This window comes from Chelonia mydas, chromosome 3 (assembly GCF_015237465.2).
Source record: "Chelonia mydas isolate rCheMyd1 chromosome 3, rCheMyd1.pri.v2, whole genome shotgun sequence".
In the NCBI taxonomy this organism is placed as follows: Eukaryota; Metazoa; Chordata; order Testudines; family Cheloniidae; genus Chelonia; species Chelonia mydas.
Genome location: NC_057851.1, coordinates 77,347,544 through 77,365,659, shown reverse-complemented (window position 1 = coordinate 77,365,659; position 18,116 = coordinate 77,347,544). Strand labels below are relative to the sequence as shown.

The following is an 18,116-nucleotide window of genomic DNA, read 5'->3' as shown; positions in this document are numbered from 1 at the left end:
TTCAATATGAATGAAGTTAGAAATTTGCTAACATGATGTTATCCCTAATCTAATATTTAAATTCTTCTGTTTGACTTACCCTACAAGAATTTTACATATTTTAGTTTGATAGTTTTAAGTATATTTGCTTTATAAATATTCTCATACTACTTCAACTACATGCTCAACGCTGACATGCAGAGATCACCCCTAGAGGTGATATCTCTATTCCCTTTTTGTCCGTAGCACCTTTTGACGTTGCTAATTGTTATGGTGACTTTTGAAATATGGATGTTAGTCCCTTAGGAATATGGAGACTATCAAACTATTTTATGAGCTTTCTACTGATCTGGGCTAGATACAGGCTAATGATTTAAAAGTCAAGGACTCTGTATCCTATGCCAGTTCTTGGACATACCTATTCATTCAATATTTTCTTAATGACCTGGATTTGTACTGTATACCTTAATGGTTCTGGCAGATTTGAAAAATGCCTGTGCTTTCAAGAGTACCAGCTCATAGAAAACTTTTTTTTGCTGGAGTCTGTTGTTGCCCACTCTGATAACATGATCTGTCAGTCTAAGCTGAGCTTTGATCATTTAACTGGCCTCAATTACTGTTTTTGTTCTTTCAAGGACATTAATGTTTGAGACTGTCTTGCCAGTTGACTTTCAGAATAGAGTGGAGGTGGCATGTGTGAAATTTTTCAAGTTGCTTAATATGTCTGCAGTAAACTGATGTTTCACACCTGTCTAAAAGGGATGCTAACAGTGCTGCATTGGGAATTATCAGTTCTAAGTGTTGGATGGTGTGCTGGTTGAGTATCCTATGGCAGTGTCTTCTGAAGGCCTGGCTTGCCTTTTATATTCGACTTGCTATTTCTTGATCCAGCAAACCATCTCTTAAGATAGTACTGCCCAGGTATGTAAAGTTATTCACAGTCTTTGGCTTAAACAATAAGTGGTGATATTTGCCTGGTGGTTGGTTGGAAGAAAACTTTTTTTTTTTTCCAGGCTGATGGTGAGTTGAAACTGTTTAGTTGCCTCAGAGAACCTGCCAAGGATAAACTGTAGATCACTTTCACTATGGCGAAGTGGCGCACAGTCATCCACAAAAAGGGCTTCACATATGAGTTCTTCAGGAATTTTTGTCTTTGCAGTAAGCCTTTGGAAATTGAATAGTTTTCCATCAGTTCTGTACCTTACATAGATGCCCTTTGGAAGGCTGGTCGTTGCGTAATTCAGAACAGCTGCAAAGAGACCAAAAAGGGCCAGTGCCAGCACACAGGTTTGCTTCACTCCATTATGTATGGGAAATTGTTTAAAAGGTCACTATCTGAGAGGACTCGACCAGTTACGCCTTTGTGAAATTGATATGATGTTGGCAGATTTGGTGGAGCAGCCAAACTTTTCTAGAATTTTCCAGAGGCCATTTCTGCTCACAGTATCGAGTGCTATTTTTAGATAAATGAAGACAGCATACAGTTCTGTGTTCAGATTTTTTTTTTTTCCTGAATCTCTGTCTCAACAAAAACCATGTCTTTGGTGCCCTGACCTGACCTAAATCCACAGTGGGTCTCTGGTAGAAACTTCTCTGATACTGTTGTGACGAGCTGATTGAGCAAAATATGGGTGGTGAGAATTTTTCTACTAACAGATAGCAGGGTAATACCCCAGTAGTTACCACAGTCAGATTTGATGCCTATATTTTTGTATAGTGTAACTGATTGCATCTTTGAAGCCCTGAGGAATTTGCTTGGCTTCCCATCTTTGATGGTTTCATGTGGATAGTTGACAGCATTTAGGCCTGCAGGTTTTAAAGATTTCATCTGATATGTCATCTTTGCCAGATGATTTACCTGACTTCATTTGTTTGATAGCTCTTTGCACTCCTCAATGGTAGGTTTGGGTGATTTCTTCATATATGGGGTCAATTCCTCTAGCACCTGTGGGTTGATAGTAAAGGGTGATTCAGTGGCTCAGTGAAGTGTTGTACTCATCTTTCAGAGATGCCTCATTTGTCCTTGATTAAGATAGATCCACCTGAATTCTTTAGTGGAGCGGGTCCAGATTTTGATGGTCATAAATAGCTTTCAGGAAATCCTAAAACAATGTTATGTTAGTATTGACATAATGCAGTGTTTCTTCTGCTTTCTTTTCCCACCAGTTCTCCTATAGGAATGAATGCAGTCTTTAACCCTTGGCTTGCAGGTACTTGAATTTATCTTTCTTTAATGTTGTTTTTGTCATTTTGCCAAGACACACACCATTCTTTTGCTTGAGGATTTTTTCATTGAAACAATCCTGGTGCCATCTTTGATGTATAGCTAGAATATCTTCTGAGCCTTGAAGAATGGCCGATTTTGAATATATTCCACTTTTACAGTACATTATTGGTTGATGATGTAAGGTTATCAGACTTTTCCATTAAGTCTTCCCTTAGTTTTTCTTGAAGAAATGGATGTCTCAGCTTTGCTATGTTCAATTTTAGATTTAATATCTTCAGCCGCATGTAATTTAAAAATGGCTCTGATCATTGTGCGGTGATTCCAGCTGTTCGCCCCTTGCATTGCTCTGGTGATATTAGTGTCCTTTTGCCATATAATGAGTCATTCAGGTGCCAGTGCTTTGATCTCAGATATGCATCCAAGATGTTTGATATTTGTCTGCTTGTTTAAATACTGTGTTGATGATAGAGCTCATGCTCAGCACACTTGCTGAAGTAGGAGACCATTGCTGTTCATTTTTCCAACTCCATTGGTCTTTATTACACCGTTCCAAGTCTTCCTATCTTTTCCTACTCTGGTATTAGTCTCCCACAGGTAAATCTTTCAGTGACTTCAGAAGCTGTTTCTAATGGCAAAATAAATGCCATAAATCCTTTCTTCCTCTGCTGTTTTTCCCTTTTTCCAAAAGATTAGCCACCTACTAGTTCAGAGATCCCCAAACTTTTGACAGTCCTCTTTCCGCCCCCCCCAGCCCCCTGCTGTGCGCATCCCCCCCGTCTCCCCGGAGCTGGGAACGGGGACGTGGCTCATGGGGCAGGGAGGGGGAAGACGCAGATTGGGTAAGGGGGCCGAGGGTGGGGCCGCAGCTGGTGGGTGGGTCTGGGGCCAGGAGCAGTGGCGAGGCTGGGGACGGAAGTGGAGCAGCAACTGGGTTGTTCTGGGGGCCAGAAGCCAGCCCCTGGCCTGGTGCTGCTCTGCTCCCAGCTTTGCCCTGGGCCAGGAATGGAGCTGTGACTGAGGCTGGGGGTTGGCAGGGGGAGGGTGGGCAGGAGCAGAGCCACACTGAGGCTGGTGATGGGGCCAAGGCACAGGGCCGGGAGCCAGGGACAGGACGGGGCTGGGTGGCGCTCCCTCCCTGCCTCTGTGCGGGCTGGCCTGGGCCCTGGATTTTCCTCCATGCCCCCCTGGGGGGGGGACACCCCACACTTTGGGGACCTCTGTCCTAGTTCCTTTCTGGAGCCTCCTTCTGCAAGTCTTCTTTTGCTGAGGGCAGCTATGTTGATGCTGCATCTTGCAAGTTCCCTTGCAATTAATAATATACACCTTTCAGGTCTTGATTTGTTATTATCCATTAAAGTCCATATGTTCCATATCCTCATGGTGAGAGCTCTTCTTTTGCTTATAGAATGACCAAGTGTGTGGAGGATTCACCAGATATGGTAAACTGTCCAGATTAGAGTTGGGCAGGCAATATTATGGCACTTTTGCTGGCCTCTTCCTTTATGGGGGTGAGCAGTGCTGTCTTAAAAGGGGCTATTCAGTCACCTGGGATGTTGCCTAACATCCTTGGTGCCAAGGATGAAGGTTTGTGACTGACTTCCAGTATGCACCTACACCTGACATTTCACCTCTTGGCATTGCTGGAGGACTTCCTTTCTATGATGTGTAAAAGGCAATCTTGGTCTCTGGGGTGCTGAAATCAAAGACCAGTGGCTTGAAGGGTCATAAAGACTAGGAACTTCATTAGCTACAGTGAATAGCCACTGATGTCTTTTGTGCCTTGTCAAGCGGTGCATATATCATGGAATGTTGCTGCAGTACCTTTCCCTCTGTTGGACCAAAAGGATTCCTCCTCCCTGACCACCAAAGCAGACTTAGTACAGATTCATAGTCCAAGTCCAGAAGGGATCATTGTGATCATGTAGTCTGACCTCCTATATAACACAGGCTGTAGAACTAGATCATATGGTTTTGATTTAAAAATTTTCAGTGATGGACAAGACACCATGACCTTGTTAAGTTTCTTCAGTGGTTAATTACTCTCATTGTACTTTACACCTTATTTTCAGTCTGAATTTGTTTAGCTTCACTTCCAGCCATTGGATCATGGTATACCTTTCTCTGTTAGATTGAAGAGTCCATTCTTAAATATGTTCCCCATGTAGGTACTTAGTCTGTAATCAAGTCAATGTTTAAACTTCTCTTTGTTAAGCTAATAGACTCAAGGAGCTCAGTCACTATGAGGAAGGGTTTTTGATCCTTCAGTGATTCTTGTGGCTTTTCTCTGAAGCCTCTCCAATTTATCAACCACCTTGAATGGTGGATACCAGAACTGGACATGGTATTCCAGCAGCTGAGGTAAAATAACCTCTCTGGTCCTACATGAGATTCCCCTGTTTATTATGCATCCAAGGACTACATTAGTCCTTTTGGCCACAGCGGCACACTGGGAGCTCATGTTCAGCTGATTATCCACCACAACCCCCAAATCCTTTTCCCAAGAGAGAGTCTTCCACTATGTAAGGAAATGTTTACATTTAGCCCTGTTAAAGTGCATATTGTTTGCTTGTGCCCAGTTTACTAAGCGATGTAGATTGCTCTGTATCAGTAACCTATCCTCTTCATTATTTACCACTCCCCAATTTTTGTCATCTGAAAACTTTATTAGTGATTGACCTTTGTTTTATTCCATGTCATTCAATAAGAACGTTATAGTAAGGGTCATGAACTGATCCCTGCGGTACCCCACTAAAACCACACCCAGTTGATTGTCCTATGTACAGATACATTTTGAGACCTATCAGTTAGCCAGCTTTTAATTCATTTAACGAGTGACAGGTACATTTTATATCTTTCTAGTTTTTTATCAAAATGTCATGTTGGGACTAAGTCAAAGTATACTACATCGACACTATTGCCTTAGTCAAGCAAACCTGTAATCTCATAAGAAAAAGATATCAAGTTAGTTTGATAGACTATTTTCCATAAACCCATGTTTATTTTCCATAAACCCATGTTTCCATAAACCCATATTACCCTTCTTGAATTCTTTCCCGTACCAACTGTTCCACTATCTTGCCCAGGGTCAATGTCAGACAGACAGGCCTATAATTACCAGGGTCATCCTGTTTCTTTTTATATATTGGCACATAATGAGCTTTCTTCCAGTGTACTGGAACTTCCGTGGTATGTTAACTTAACTGAAAATCATCATTACCAATCCAGTGAACTCTTCAGCCAGCTTTTAAGACCCTTGGATGCAGATTGTCTGGAACTGCTGATTTTAAAATGCTTAACTTTAGTAGCCACTATGTAACATCCTCCTGATATACAAATGAATTTTTTTATAGCCGTCTTCACTTCCCTGTTAAATCAGTTTTGGTTTTTTAAACCATTATGGCCGCCTTCCTCGACTGTGGGATTGTGGCTTTTTGGGCATCTAGAAAAGTGTTCTTAAACCATTCCCAGTCCCAGGCATGTTGGAGATAAGCATTTTTTCTCACCAGAGGTGTCTCTCCCCCCTTGGCTTCCCTCAGCCTGGTTTAGCCTGCCATTCAGTGGTGACCTTGGAAGAGACCGGAATCTTGGTTGAAGATGTACTTAAGTAACCCTTCTCCTCTTGCAAGCACTTCACAAACATTTAACTAATCATTCATCTCACATTTACACTGAAAAAAGAATTTCTTCCAATTTTGAAGAGGCTACCAGTTCTTGTTAGAATAAAGTACACCTCTATCCCGATATAACGCGGTCCGCGGGAGCCAAAAAAATCTTACCGTGTTATATGTGAAACCGCGTTATATCGAACTTGCTTTGGCCCCTCTGCTCCTTGTCCCCTGACCGCCCCCTCCAGAGACCCCCGTCCCAAATCACCCCAGGACCCCACCCCCTACCCAACCTCCCTGTCCCCTGACTGCCACGACCCCTATCCACATCCCTGTCCCCTGACAGTCACTCACCGGCAGCGGTGGAAAGCGGAAAATGTGGCCCCAGCCCGCTGCACTCCGCCAGCTCCCAGCCACAGCGCTTCACTTCCCGCCGCCGGTGAGTGCAGGGAGGTTGGGGAAAGGACGCCCACCGCACTCACTGGTGGCTGGGAGCGAAGCGTCGTGGCTGGGAGCTGGCAGAGTGGAGAGGGCTGGGGTAGGGCTGCTCCGCTTCTGCTGCTGCCGGTGAGTGCGGGGGGGGGGGGGGGGAGGGAGATCTCTTCCCACAAGCCCCCTCCCCCGAGCGACACAGCTGGGGCCGAGGTGAGGGAAGTGGAGCGGGCTGCTCCTGGCCCCCTGCTAATCACCTGGGCCTGCGGGGCCCCCAAAAGTGCCCCCACCTCCCAGATCCTGGGATGCGGGGGGGGGAGGCCTGCTTTACTGTGTTGTATGCGAACCCGTGTTATATTGGGGCAGAGGTGTATAAGGGATTTCTCTGAAATTGGGCAGTCTTTCAAAATAGGGATATTTTTAAAATGTCACTTTAGATATCAACTTACAGTAGAACCTCGGAGTTACAAACACCTCGGGAATGGAGGTTGTTTGTAACTCTGAAATGTTTGTAACGCTGAACAAAACATTATGGTGGTTCTTTCAGAAGTTTACAGCTGACCATTGACTTAATTCAGCTTTGAAACTTTACTGTGCAGAAAAAAAAAAATGCCGCTTTTAACCATGTTAATTTAAATGAAACCAGCACGAAAACAGTTTCCTTACCTTGACAAATCTTTTTTTACACGTTCCCTTTATTTTTTAATACTTTGTTTAATACAGTACTGTACTGTATTGCTTTTTTTCTCTGCTGCTGCCTGATTGCGTACTTCCAGTTCCAAATGAGGTGTGTGGTTGACTGGTCAGTTTGTAACTCTGGTGTTCGTAACTCTGAGTTTCTATTGTATCTCCATTGTGTAAATAGGGAACTGGAGGCAGAGAGGTTAATTGATTCTTCAAGAAACCAGATGCTTAGATGCTGTGGTGATGGGTATGGTATAAAAACTTAAGTAGAAACTGTGTCCAAACTTGTTGTTTTGGAACAAGACAGTGTCTCAGATCTGGCTGAGCTCCTGCTGTTGGACTTTCACTAGGCAGCTGTGAGGGGATTCAATGCTGAATCCTCTGTGCCCTTCACTTGATGGGACTGGGCAGAGTTTAGGCACTGTTTGTGGCTTTGGGCCTCTAAGCACACACTCAAGATGCAGACTTAGTGTGTGATGCCCCTCATGGGAGTGGGTACTCCATTGTCTAAGCCCTTAAATTAGTGCAGTCTCCCCCAAACATCCCCAGCAGCTCTTGAACAGTCCCCAGAATCCTACCAAAGCTGTGAACCTTCTGGTTTACAGTTCACCTCTTAAGAGGTGTGTGACAATGAAAGCCAACAGACAGACTTTGTACAGGATCCAAAAACACCATTGCTCTCCACTTAGCACAAGAAATATACAGATGTGTACAAAATAAACCTATATTAATTTCCCTGTCTTGGGTTCTTCACCATTCTGAGAGTTCTTTGCCCTTGGGCGGAGTCTCTTGGGGTGCCCAGGATCCTTTTCCTGCAACTCATGACTTTTCTTGAGAAACGTGGAATCTTTCCAGCTCAGCTTGCTTTCTCTGACCTTGGTTGGTCCCACAGTTCAAACAGACCGCTGCTACAAAAGCATACTTCTCTCTTCTATGCCTGTCCCACGCTTTCTGTCCCTCTAAAAGACTTCTCCCTGGGAGTCCTTTTTAAATCCTGCTCTGTCACCTCTCTCCCTTTGTTCTGTTTGGGGAATTTTCCAGTTTCTCTCTACTTTTTCCATCCTTTCAGACAAGTTGGAGGAAGGAGCATCTTCCAGTTCCAGTCAGCCTCTTTAGCAAAGCAGTTTTTCAGTCCAGTACACGTTAAAGTTAATGACTTTCCATTGACCCTGGTCTGGTAGGAATGTGCTACAGTCCATGTTAGCACATGATGGATTCCATGTCCACATAGAAGAATTCCCTGATTAAATTTTTATAGCAACTTTATAGCATCCAAGCAGAATTTATAAACTGTACATAGATTCCCCAAATCATCACAGACACTAACTCAGTTAATCTGTTTGGTGGGTAAGCCTGGAAATACCGTTTTTTTTCCAATAATTAGAAATCATACATCACTTGGAGTCAAAGTTGATTTAACTTAGTTTTGAGAAGTCTTGGCATAAGTTTTCGGTTCCCAAGTAGAAAGATGTCTGCATTGAGTAAAGAGAATGTGTTAAAGACTTATATATTGTGCATCAAGATGAGCTGGAATAGACTGGCAAGCTGTGCACAAGCACATGGTGCTGTGTACATGGTCCAGGCAGTGTAAAGCTGAAGGGGCTGTCTTTCTGCCCCCATCTGAAAGTCCCTTTTCCTTTTTGTCTGCTCCATAGTACTAGCAGTTTTGAATGATAAAATGGGAGTGAGCCAAGGCCTTGTTTCATTTAGTGTGTATCTTGGAAGGTGGCGAGTGAGAGGTTTCCACTTGAGATTGCTTAAAATGTATGGGATACAGTATTTCAGTGGTGTCCAACTGAATATTTTCATATTGTGAGTCTTCTGTTTTTCTCCTATTTTTTAAAAAACAAGAAAAGGAAATTCCATCCAAACTGATTTTAAGAACGTTGAGGTTGTATTGTTCATTCAGTCAGAAAATGACAAGGTAAAATTCCATTAACATTCTTGGTCTAGATTGGAGTGGCCAACCTGTGGCTCTGGAGCCACATGTTGCTCTTCAGAAGTTAATGTACAGCTCCTTGTATAGGCACCAACTCCGGGGCTGAAGCTACAGGCGCCAACTTTCCAATGTGCTGGGGGTACTCACTGCTCAACCCCTGGCTCTTTCACAGGCCCTGCCCCGACTCCACCCCCTCCCCTAAGCCTGCCATGCCCTCGCTCCTCCTCTTCCTGCCCGTCCCCCCCGCCTCCTGCATGCCATGAAACAGCTGATTGGGAGGTGTGGGGAGGGAGGGGGAGGCGCTGATTGGTGGGGCTGCCGCAGGGAGTGAGGGGGGAGCCAGTAGGGGGCTGCTGACAAATTACTATGGCTCTATGGCAACGTACATTGTAAATTCTGGCTCCTTCTCAGGCTCAGATAGGCCACCCCTGGTATAGATCCAAACCCCTGGACTAGACCCAAACCCCTGCTGGGACTGTGCTGCACTGTCATTCCAGAGGTAGTCTCCAAAAACATGCCCCACAAAATATGGCTGTGCTACATACATTTGTATGGGCAAAAAGGAAATAGAAGGGTGCTTGCTTAAACTTCGTAGGTCTCTCTCTCTCTCTCTCTCTCTTTTTAAGAGGCCTTTTGAAAATGTGGCCATGTGTGTTGCAGTTGCCAGTCTCAGTTAGGTGAGTGAAGGATGCATTCAAAGTCGCAGCTAGAATTTACTTTTAATGATGATCTTAATGTAGGCAGGACTTTGTTTCTGCATATGTATGTTCATGTATTTTTACCATAAAATATCTCGTTTTAATGTTCAGTATCTTTCTTTGCAGGCTGAGTATGTCCAACTTGTTACTGAACTTCGAATGACAAGAGCCATTCAACCTCAGATAAATGCTTTTTTGCAAGGATTTCATATGTTCATACCACCTTCTCTTATACAGCTTTTTGATGAATATGAACTGGTAAGCAGCAGTGCCTATATTTGTAACTGACAGCATTCAGCACTTCATCGCTAATGTAATGAGGTAGAAGTAAAGCTCAGTGTTTTGAAAGATGATAATTTGATATCCATGCTTTGGTTTTCACTTCTGTACACCTGCTCTGAAATGTCTGTCCGTGTTCACTCTGATTACCTTAGGTGAGCATTCTCCTGAAAGATGGTAGTATTGATCACTCATAAGAGTAAAGTCTTGCTTTGTAATACCCAAGATAGAAAGTGCATGTGTCTTGTGGTGTCCATAATTCCCTTCAGTAAACTTCAGGAAACGCTCCTATTGCCTAGTTTATTTATCATCTTCACCTATTTCCTACTCTCTGAATCAAATTCAAATTTACTTTCCTAAAAAATCTTCTTGGAGTTGCTGCATTTTTCATCTCTGACTACATATATACCTACTTAATACCTTGGAGAAAATGACCAGTCTGGGCCTTTTCTGCCTGTTTTCCATGATATTCCATGATTTGTTTCCCTATCTGGATGTTTCTCTTCTTTCCTTCTTCCTAAGCCACAAAGTCACTTGGTGTAAAATTTTCATAATGATTTAGGAGCCCAAGTCTCACTGAATGTAAAAATATAGATCAAACTACAAGCATTAAATATTATTTAATGTAAAATAGTTAAGATTGGAAATTTTACTTCTACTGGAGTTTTGTAGTTAAACTAACACCCAAATCTTTTACTAAAACCAGAAAATTCAGAGCAGAAATTCCACAAAAAATCCTTCTTATGCAGTCTTGCCCCATTTATTTTATTCCGAAGGGTAAATTAGAGTTCTAGCCTCCACTACGTGTACATATTTAAAAGTTCAGCATGTGTTCTAATATTTGTACTTGTGAAACCAACACTTGCATGTGCTGATGTTACAAATTTCTAAAATGCTCTCATGTTTTCTCCTGCAAAGTGTATGTGTATTTGTACACACATTTGGGGTGTCATTGGAGGGGGAACAGAGAAGCCACTGAAAATTAATTTGCTTCCCTTGTTCTTAAAGAAATGCAGACTTTAATTTCTTCAGCATTTTGTCCTTTGTCTTGCTGCCCCCTATCTATGTACATCTAAGATCCTGGTGTACGTAGTACACATGTGCACACACATGCAAGCTCAAATACAATTCCAAGTTGTCATGTTAGGGACACCAGTTCATTAGACACACTATCTGAAGGAGTTGAAATATTGCCCTGTGATTCGTCATGTGTGCTATTTTTTGTAGAATGTTGAAATTACAGCCCCACCCCCCCTATTGTAGATTATGCTGTTCTGCCAGTCCACTGAGTTCTAACTGGAGGCCTTCACAAAAGTTTTGCTGCTGTTCATTAAGCATTTTTTTTTCTTCTGTCCCCTCTCAGGGATGCTTTTTTGATCATTGGGTATCTCCTCCCCTCATGTCTGTTCTGTCACTGTCACCTCGATTAAGGTGGGGGGGGGGTGTCAGTCTAGAACCTGATCTTCAATCCTCATATCAGCAAGGTGTGTCAGACAAGTGTTAAGAACACTGTGCCTCTTTTGCTCCCTTTTCTTCTTCTCCACAATGCATTCAGCTCCTGCTGGGCAAGGAACAAAACACAGCTTTAAGCTCCAAATTTGGCCTTCTGAATAGTAGTTTGTGGTACAACCACTAACCTGTACTTCTCTAAACTTAAAACCAACATTGATATTTTAATATAGCATTCAAAAATATTATATTAAAAATTTAAAGAATGTTTTATTATTATTAAAAAGAAAAACCTGTCATATCAGATGATCACTTACAGACTTAAAATTTCTTAACCTGTAAAATCTTTAGCAGGTTTTATTGTAGAGATAGCAACTGATTCAGACCTTTCAAAATGAAATTAACAACACAGTCTTCCAGTTATGCAAGTGTTTTGGTTTTTAATATTCAAGTATGCTTTTTAAGAGGATTTCTTCCATTATCAGAGGTCTGTGCAACCATAAAACACAAAGGATTTCTCATTCTGATATAAGGGATCTGATGCATTTTATAGTAAGGTTGAATATGTAGTTCAGTGCAGACAAACTTTGCAGCCCTCATACACTTAACTATTCCCCTTAGAATCTGTTTTATTAAAAGGGGTCCTGGTGTCTGAGAATGCTTTTACCTACTTTGACACTGTATCTTTGACTTCTGCTTTCATATCTAAAATATTAAGTTGTCTTAGTCTGGAAGTAATGAATTAGTATGGTGCCCCTCCTCATTGTCTCAGCGTAGGTTGATCCTCCAACTCTAATGGATTTTTGGCATCCCTCTACTGAGAACAGCCTGTTTAGAAAGAAGTTAGTCTTCCTTCTGTCTCACAGTAGATCAGATATGGATTTGGATTATCTCTGCCAAAAAGGATGAAAGTTGCTTTCCCCTTGCCAGGAGAGAAGGCCAAAGAAAAAACTACCTCCAGCTGTGGCACTAGACTTTTCCAGCCAAGGAGAGAGGTTTTTCAGCCAATCCATTTCTGTTCATTGGAGGGCTAGTAGTCTGCAAAGATCCACCTTGCCTGCAGGACGGGTGGATAGCTTGGCTCTAGTGGAACTCCGGTACCAGGACTGTACTAGCTCCCTTGCTTACACTGCACTTGCTTGTAATTAAATTTCTACTTCTGTTGACTTGCAGGTGGAATTAAATAATACACAAAGGTTTGCCTGTCTTTTTTAAAATGTAGGAGACTCAAGGATCCTGTATTATAAGATTTGATATCTTATTTATTATTAGGAATAAAGTATTAAAAGCAAATTGGAACAGAAAAGGCGTCTTGGCTTCATTCAGGATTATTCTTTAATTAAGGCAACTGCACTCTTCAAAATTAATTGTTTGTCGAGAAGACTAATCAAGATTTGTTTTTTTTTTCCCCTGAAGGAGCTGTTGCTGTCTGGTATGCCAGAAATTGATGTGAGTGATTGGATAAAAAATACAGACTACACAAGTGGCTATGAAAGAGAAGACCCTGTTGTTCAGGTAAAGTCCCAGCTGAATGGATGGAGAATATTGTATTTTAATCCTTCAAAGTTTTTGCTATTTTGGGATGAAAACTTACATTAACCAAAGTATTCCTATAAATCACTTAAGATGGGAATGTCACATAATAAAATGAGGTATGAATCTGGCTCGGAGCTAATTTCCATAATTTAAACCATAAATTTATAAATGTGCCCTTATTTGTTTATATCTTTTTTTCCCAAATTAAAAAAAGTTTTCATTTTCCATTAAACAAACTTATTTTTCATTTAGTGGTTCTGGGATGTTGTAGAAGAACTAACTCAGGAAGAGCGAGTGTTACTATTACAATTTGTTACTGGCAGGTGAGAAATATTTCTGTTTATATTTCATATGTTACTCGTACTCTTGAATCAACTGGATTGCAAATGGAAAGACACATTTCCTGACCAAGAACTGTGCTTTTTCTTAACTGAATACTCGCTTAGGAGTCTACTGTTTGCTGTGGGTGGGAGGTAACTTGGGGCTTTTGGCATGGAGGAAGTCATAGGAGGAAAAGTGATTTTGCACCAGGAGTCAGTTAATGTTTTATCACTGAGGAGGATATGCATTTTCCTTCCATTTGTGGGAGCAGGCTTGTGATTTCTGGTGAGTAGAAATTTTTGAAGGAACTTTAGCTTGTAGTTCTTTAGCTCAACAATTTCCCCAATATGCTTCAGGGTCATCCAGTAGTGATGGATATGTTTGCTCTTAATCATGAGGATGGACATATTTAATGTTTATATTTTAGTTGTTGTTAAACTTCAAGTTTGGATTCCATTGAGATAAATGGAAACAGTTTATGCCCTGAGAGCTATTGCTGAAGACAGTCTGCAGACTCAGGAGGTTAATATCATAATACCACTTTATATTTGGTTTACATCTGAAAGGTTTTTTTCATAAAAATGACTAAAACTTTTTTCAGAATGAAAGTTTATACTGTGAAGCACAATTCTGCAGCAAATTAGTCTTTCAGAATATCCTTAGCTAGCTATTTTGTATCATTTTGACTTACTGACATGAGATGCTAAGCCATAGAATCAGTAGCTAATAGCTGGATGAATGAGAAGGCCTGAGTTTTATTTTGTATTTGAATGTGGAACTCTAACTGTTCGTAGAGCAAAAGATCATCATTCTCAGGAGGAAAAATCATGTTAGAGAGATACAACCATAAGCACATTACAAGTGGATACTTTTATAATCTTTACTTGTAACCATTCTGAATTGTAGCTCTAAGCACAGTTCTGTTTGAGAAGGTGTAAGCCCAAGTCTATACATCCATGGGTGACCATAAATACTGGAAGAAGAAAGTTGTCTGTTAAATCTCATTGTGGTAATAGTTTATATTGGTTATCTGTTGGATATGGATAGCTAGTACTGATATTTAGCATCTAAATATTTTTGAAGTACCATTAATTGGATTACTGTTAGACTATAAAATCCTTTATTTAGTCACAAAATGTACATGGCAATGCAAGCCCTCCCCATTTCCACTACTTCACCCAGTAAGCTTTAACCCTGTTTGAAAGAGAGATTGACACCTAGAATTGAGAAGGTATTTCATTCTCCTTCTGCATTCAATCCTTGCAAAGACTCAGTGTTTTTTCATTATTTTGCAAGTATATTTTTAAAACTGTACCTGAAATCCAGAATTTTAAGTCATATTCAGATTCTTTAGAAGAATGTCCTTGTGTTTATCAGATTATTTTATTCTAGCTACAACTCTTACTGAACAGTATTTTAATATTCCAAGTGAGGGTCTCACAGTAATGTCATTTATATTTTAACATTTATGTGCACTTTATACATAAGAATTTAAGTTGATATCAAATAATGGTTGCACTTTTACGAAACTATTGTGACTTTTCATTACTGAGAATTTGGGTTGAGGGATCCTTTGGAGTTATGTCTCTATCTGGTTGTCTTTTTTTTTTTTTTTAAATTGTTTTTGAATACCATGGGAGGGGGGATCATGTCTCCTGAGAGAAAACACCACTACTATACAAAACAAAAAAACAAAACACCCCTCCCACTCCCACCATTGAAGAGGTTTTTATACCACTATTTTAAAGATGGCCTCTAATGGTATAGGTACTATGCTGAGTCTCATACTGTAGGTTAGTGTGAGTCACATTATCGGGGTGAGAATGGATTTATAGTCAAGCTTACAGTATTTCTTCGGTTAATATTTTCCTTAGTGTTCCACAATATTACAATTGATAATTACTCTATTAAGTCACTTTTCTTTAGTATACTGGCTTTACTGTGAGAAATACCACACTGTTAAGTCTTGTCTCTTAAAAAAAGCCAAAGCTCTGGAAAAGACATGTCAAGAATATTTGATAGATTAACTTGCTTTTTATAATGGAAGGGTAGTTTAACTGATGTTTCTTCAACTATAAAGACAACAGGTTTATATATATATATATATATATATATATATATATAAAATATATAAAGGAAAATCATCAAGTGCTAACAATGGGTGAGTTCCTCAAACACATGCTTGCCCCTCTTATCTAGCGTTTAAACAATTTAACAGCTATCATAAATGGGACACTCCCATTTTCAACAGCATTACAGAAAACATGAATGAGGCAGAGATTTTCACTATTGGTGAAGAGTGGGACCTATTGCTAACAACCATTCGATCTCTCTGGTCACACGATTACAGACATGAAAGTCGCTATTTTACAACAAAAAAACTTCAAATCCAGACTCCAGCGAGAAACTGCTGAATTGGAATTCATTTGCAAATTGGATACAATTAACTTAGGCTTCTATAGAGACTGGGAGTGGCCTAGTCATTATGCAAGGTAGCCTATTTCCCCTTGTTTCCCCCCCCGACGTTCTTGTTAAACCCTGGATTTGTGCTGGAAATGGCCCACCTTGATTATCATACACAATGTAAGGAGAGTGGTCACTTTGGATAAGCTATTACCAGCAGGAGAGTGAGTTGGGGGGGGGGGGGGGGGGGGCGGGGGTGAGAGAACCTGGATTTGTGCTGGAAATGGCCCACCTTGATTATCATACACATTGTAAGGAGAGTGGTCACTTGAGATAAGCTATTACCAGCAGGAGAGTGGGGTGGGAGGAGGTATTTTTTCATGCTTTTTGTGTGTATATAATAAGATCTTCTATACTTTCCACAGTATGCATCTGATGAAGTGAGCTGTAGCTCACGAAAGCTTATGCTCAAATAAATTGGTTAGTCTCTAAGGTGCCACAAGTACTCCTTTTCTTTTTACCATTCTTCCTTGAGTGATTGCACATGTCCGTTCCACTGTAGGTATGTGTGTGCCTTGTGCACCGTTGTCAGAGAACTTTTCTCCTTAGAGGTACCTGTTAGGGTGGCTCGAGCACCCTCTACTGCTGCGTGCCAATATAAGAGGCTGGAACTGCCCCTCATCCACCCTCAGTTCCTCCTTACAGCCAGTGACAGTGGTTGGAGCACTTCCAGTCTCACTATCGCAAGTTTAGTTCCCTCACTCTCTGAATATAGTCTTTTCCATTTAGTACTTAGTGAGCTATAATACATAGTTAGGTTTCAGTTGTTAGGTCCCTTTTGGACCAAATTTGATTTTCGGTACTGAAGTCATGCCTTGCTCTCCAGGGTTCAAGTCTTGCCGGTCATGTGTCAGACTGATGCCAGTCAGTGACCCACACCCCAGCTGCCAAAAGTGTCTGGGGGAGTCCCATGTCAGTGACAAGTAACACATTTGCTCAGAATTTAAGCCTTACTCAAAAAGACAGAGCAGCGAGACTTAATTGTCTCTTTATGAGGATGGCACTTCACCCTTCATCAGAGCCATTGGGTTCAGAACATTCTTAGACCATCAGTGCAGTGTGTGCCTCCCAAGCCATCTTTGGCACCATGTTCTGTATCGACAGTACCGAAGAAGAGAGAGACACATCTGTCAATGACATGGTACCTTATCCAGTAAGATCTTGGTACTGAGGTCAGGTAAAAGAAAGATTTGTGGGACGGACTTTGAAGGCAAACATTCCCCTGAGTGCTCCACTGCTGCAAAGCGAGGCTAATCAACTCCAGAGCCAGTGTCAGGTCTGTCGAGGCCAACCCCTGAAGTTTGTTTCAGACCCAGTCCCGGTACTGAGGATGCTGGAAGTGTACGTTGCTGCAAAAGAATTACTTAACCCTCTGGTACCGGTGTCCCTGGCAGTGTAGGAAGTGTTCCAGCTGCTCCTGATGTCTGGTCTCTGTGCCACCTCTGCAAGAGTCTGTGATGCCAGTGCCGCTCCTGATACCTAGGAGGCCGGTACACTCCAGGGGCATGCCACCATTAATATCCCCGGTATCACCATCTCTGGGTTCAGCTTAACTGTCTCCAGTGCACAATGATTCTGCTCCACCGTTTATCGCAGGACTGAGTCATCTTTGTCAGATTTGGAAGTGGGATCTTTTGTGTCCCATACCAGAGCCCTGGGATCCATGGAAGTCAAGGCAGTCTCAATAATAGGCACGTTGCAAGTGACAATGGTCTGTCAACCATGGGATCCACCCCCTCACCCTATACCAGTGATCGCTCTGGACACCGTGGGGTGTCCCTCCCTCTGCTAGGACCTTTCCTCACTTATCTGAGTTGACTTCCTCAAGGATGCACTGAGATAATTGGCAGCACAGGCAACAGTCTTGGAGGCCTAGTACCTGTACAGGTACTGAACAACAGAAAGTCTGAGAGCTCCTCCCCTGCAAGAGGCAGACCAGCCATTGTGTCTGCATCCTGGTGCATCATCTTCCTCATCACCAAATGAGGCTGTAGAGATGGGTGAGTGATTCGCTGCCACCAGAGTATCACAAGGCTCACCAAGAACTGCTTAAAAAGGTGCCCTCTGTTTTAGACCTTCACGTGGAAGAGGTCCATGAGAAATTCCGCAAACTGGACATTTTACCGTTTGCTGGACCCTCCAGAGTTGCACTTCTGATTTAATGAAGCCCTTCTGGAACTGGATAAAATGCTTTGGCAGATTCCCTTCTTTCCTCTCACCTATGATAAAATGGGCAGAAGGGAGATATTCCACCCCTTCTAAGGGCTTCAACCCTCACTTGCCACTAGGTTTTGGTGGTGACAGCAGCTAATGAGCACAAGAGGCAGGGTCACCAAGCATCAGTGCCAAGGAATGAGTAATAACTTTATTCAACAGGAGGTCTACAACTAAGAATTGCTTACCAGCAAGCTCTCCTAAGATGCTATGACAGTGACGCTCCGACTGTGGCTCTTTAATGTCTCTCCTTTGGCTCTTTGCAGCACATATTAAAACACTGTGATTTA

The 18,116-nt window shown here is 41.8% G+C and overlaps 1 protein-coding gene across 11 annotated transcripts in view; it reads left to right on the top strand.

Annotated features, from left to right (window-relative positions):
• Window positions 1-18,116, top strand: part of HACE1 (HECT domain and ankyrin repeat containing E3 ubiquitin protein ligase 1) — an 89,259-nt gene that overhangs the window by 63,472 nt on the left and 7,671 nt on the right. For 8 of the 11 annotated variants that reach the window (XR_005224654.2, XM_007067001.4, XM_007067000.4 and 5 more), the window contains 3 exons: window positions 9,691-9,822; window positions 12,709-12,807; window positions 13,081-13,151. Coding sequence is in view for 10 of the 11 variants with exons in the window: in XM_007067001.4 (XP_007067063.1) it covers window positions 9,691-9,822; window positions 12,709-12,807; window positions 13,081-13,151 (302 nt within the window). In the remaining variant the exon portion in view is untranslated. Of the gene's footprint in view, window positions 1-992; window positions 2,094-2,145; window positions 2,190-9,690; window positions 9,823-12,708; window positions 12,808-13,080; window positions 13,152-18,116 lie in introns of those variants that run through there. The other 3 variants (XM_037894537.2, XM_037894538.2, XM_037894536.2) reach the window with 3 other exon arrangements.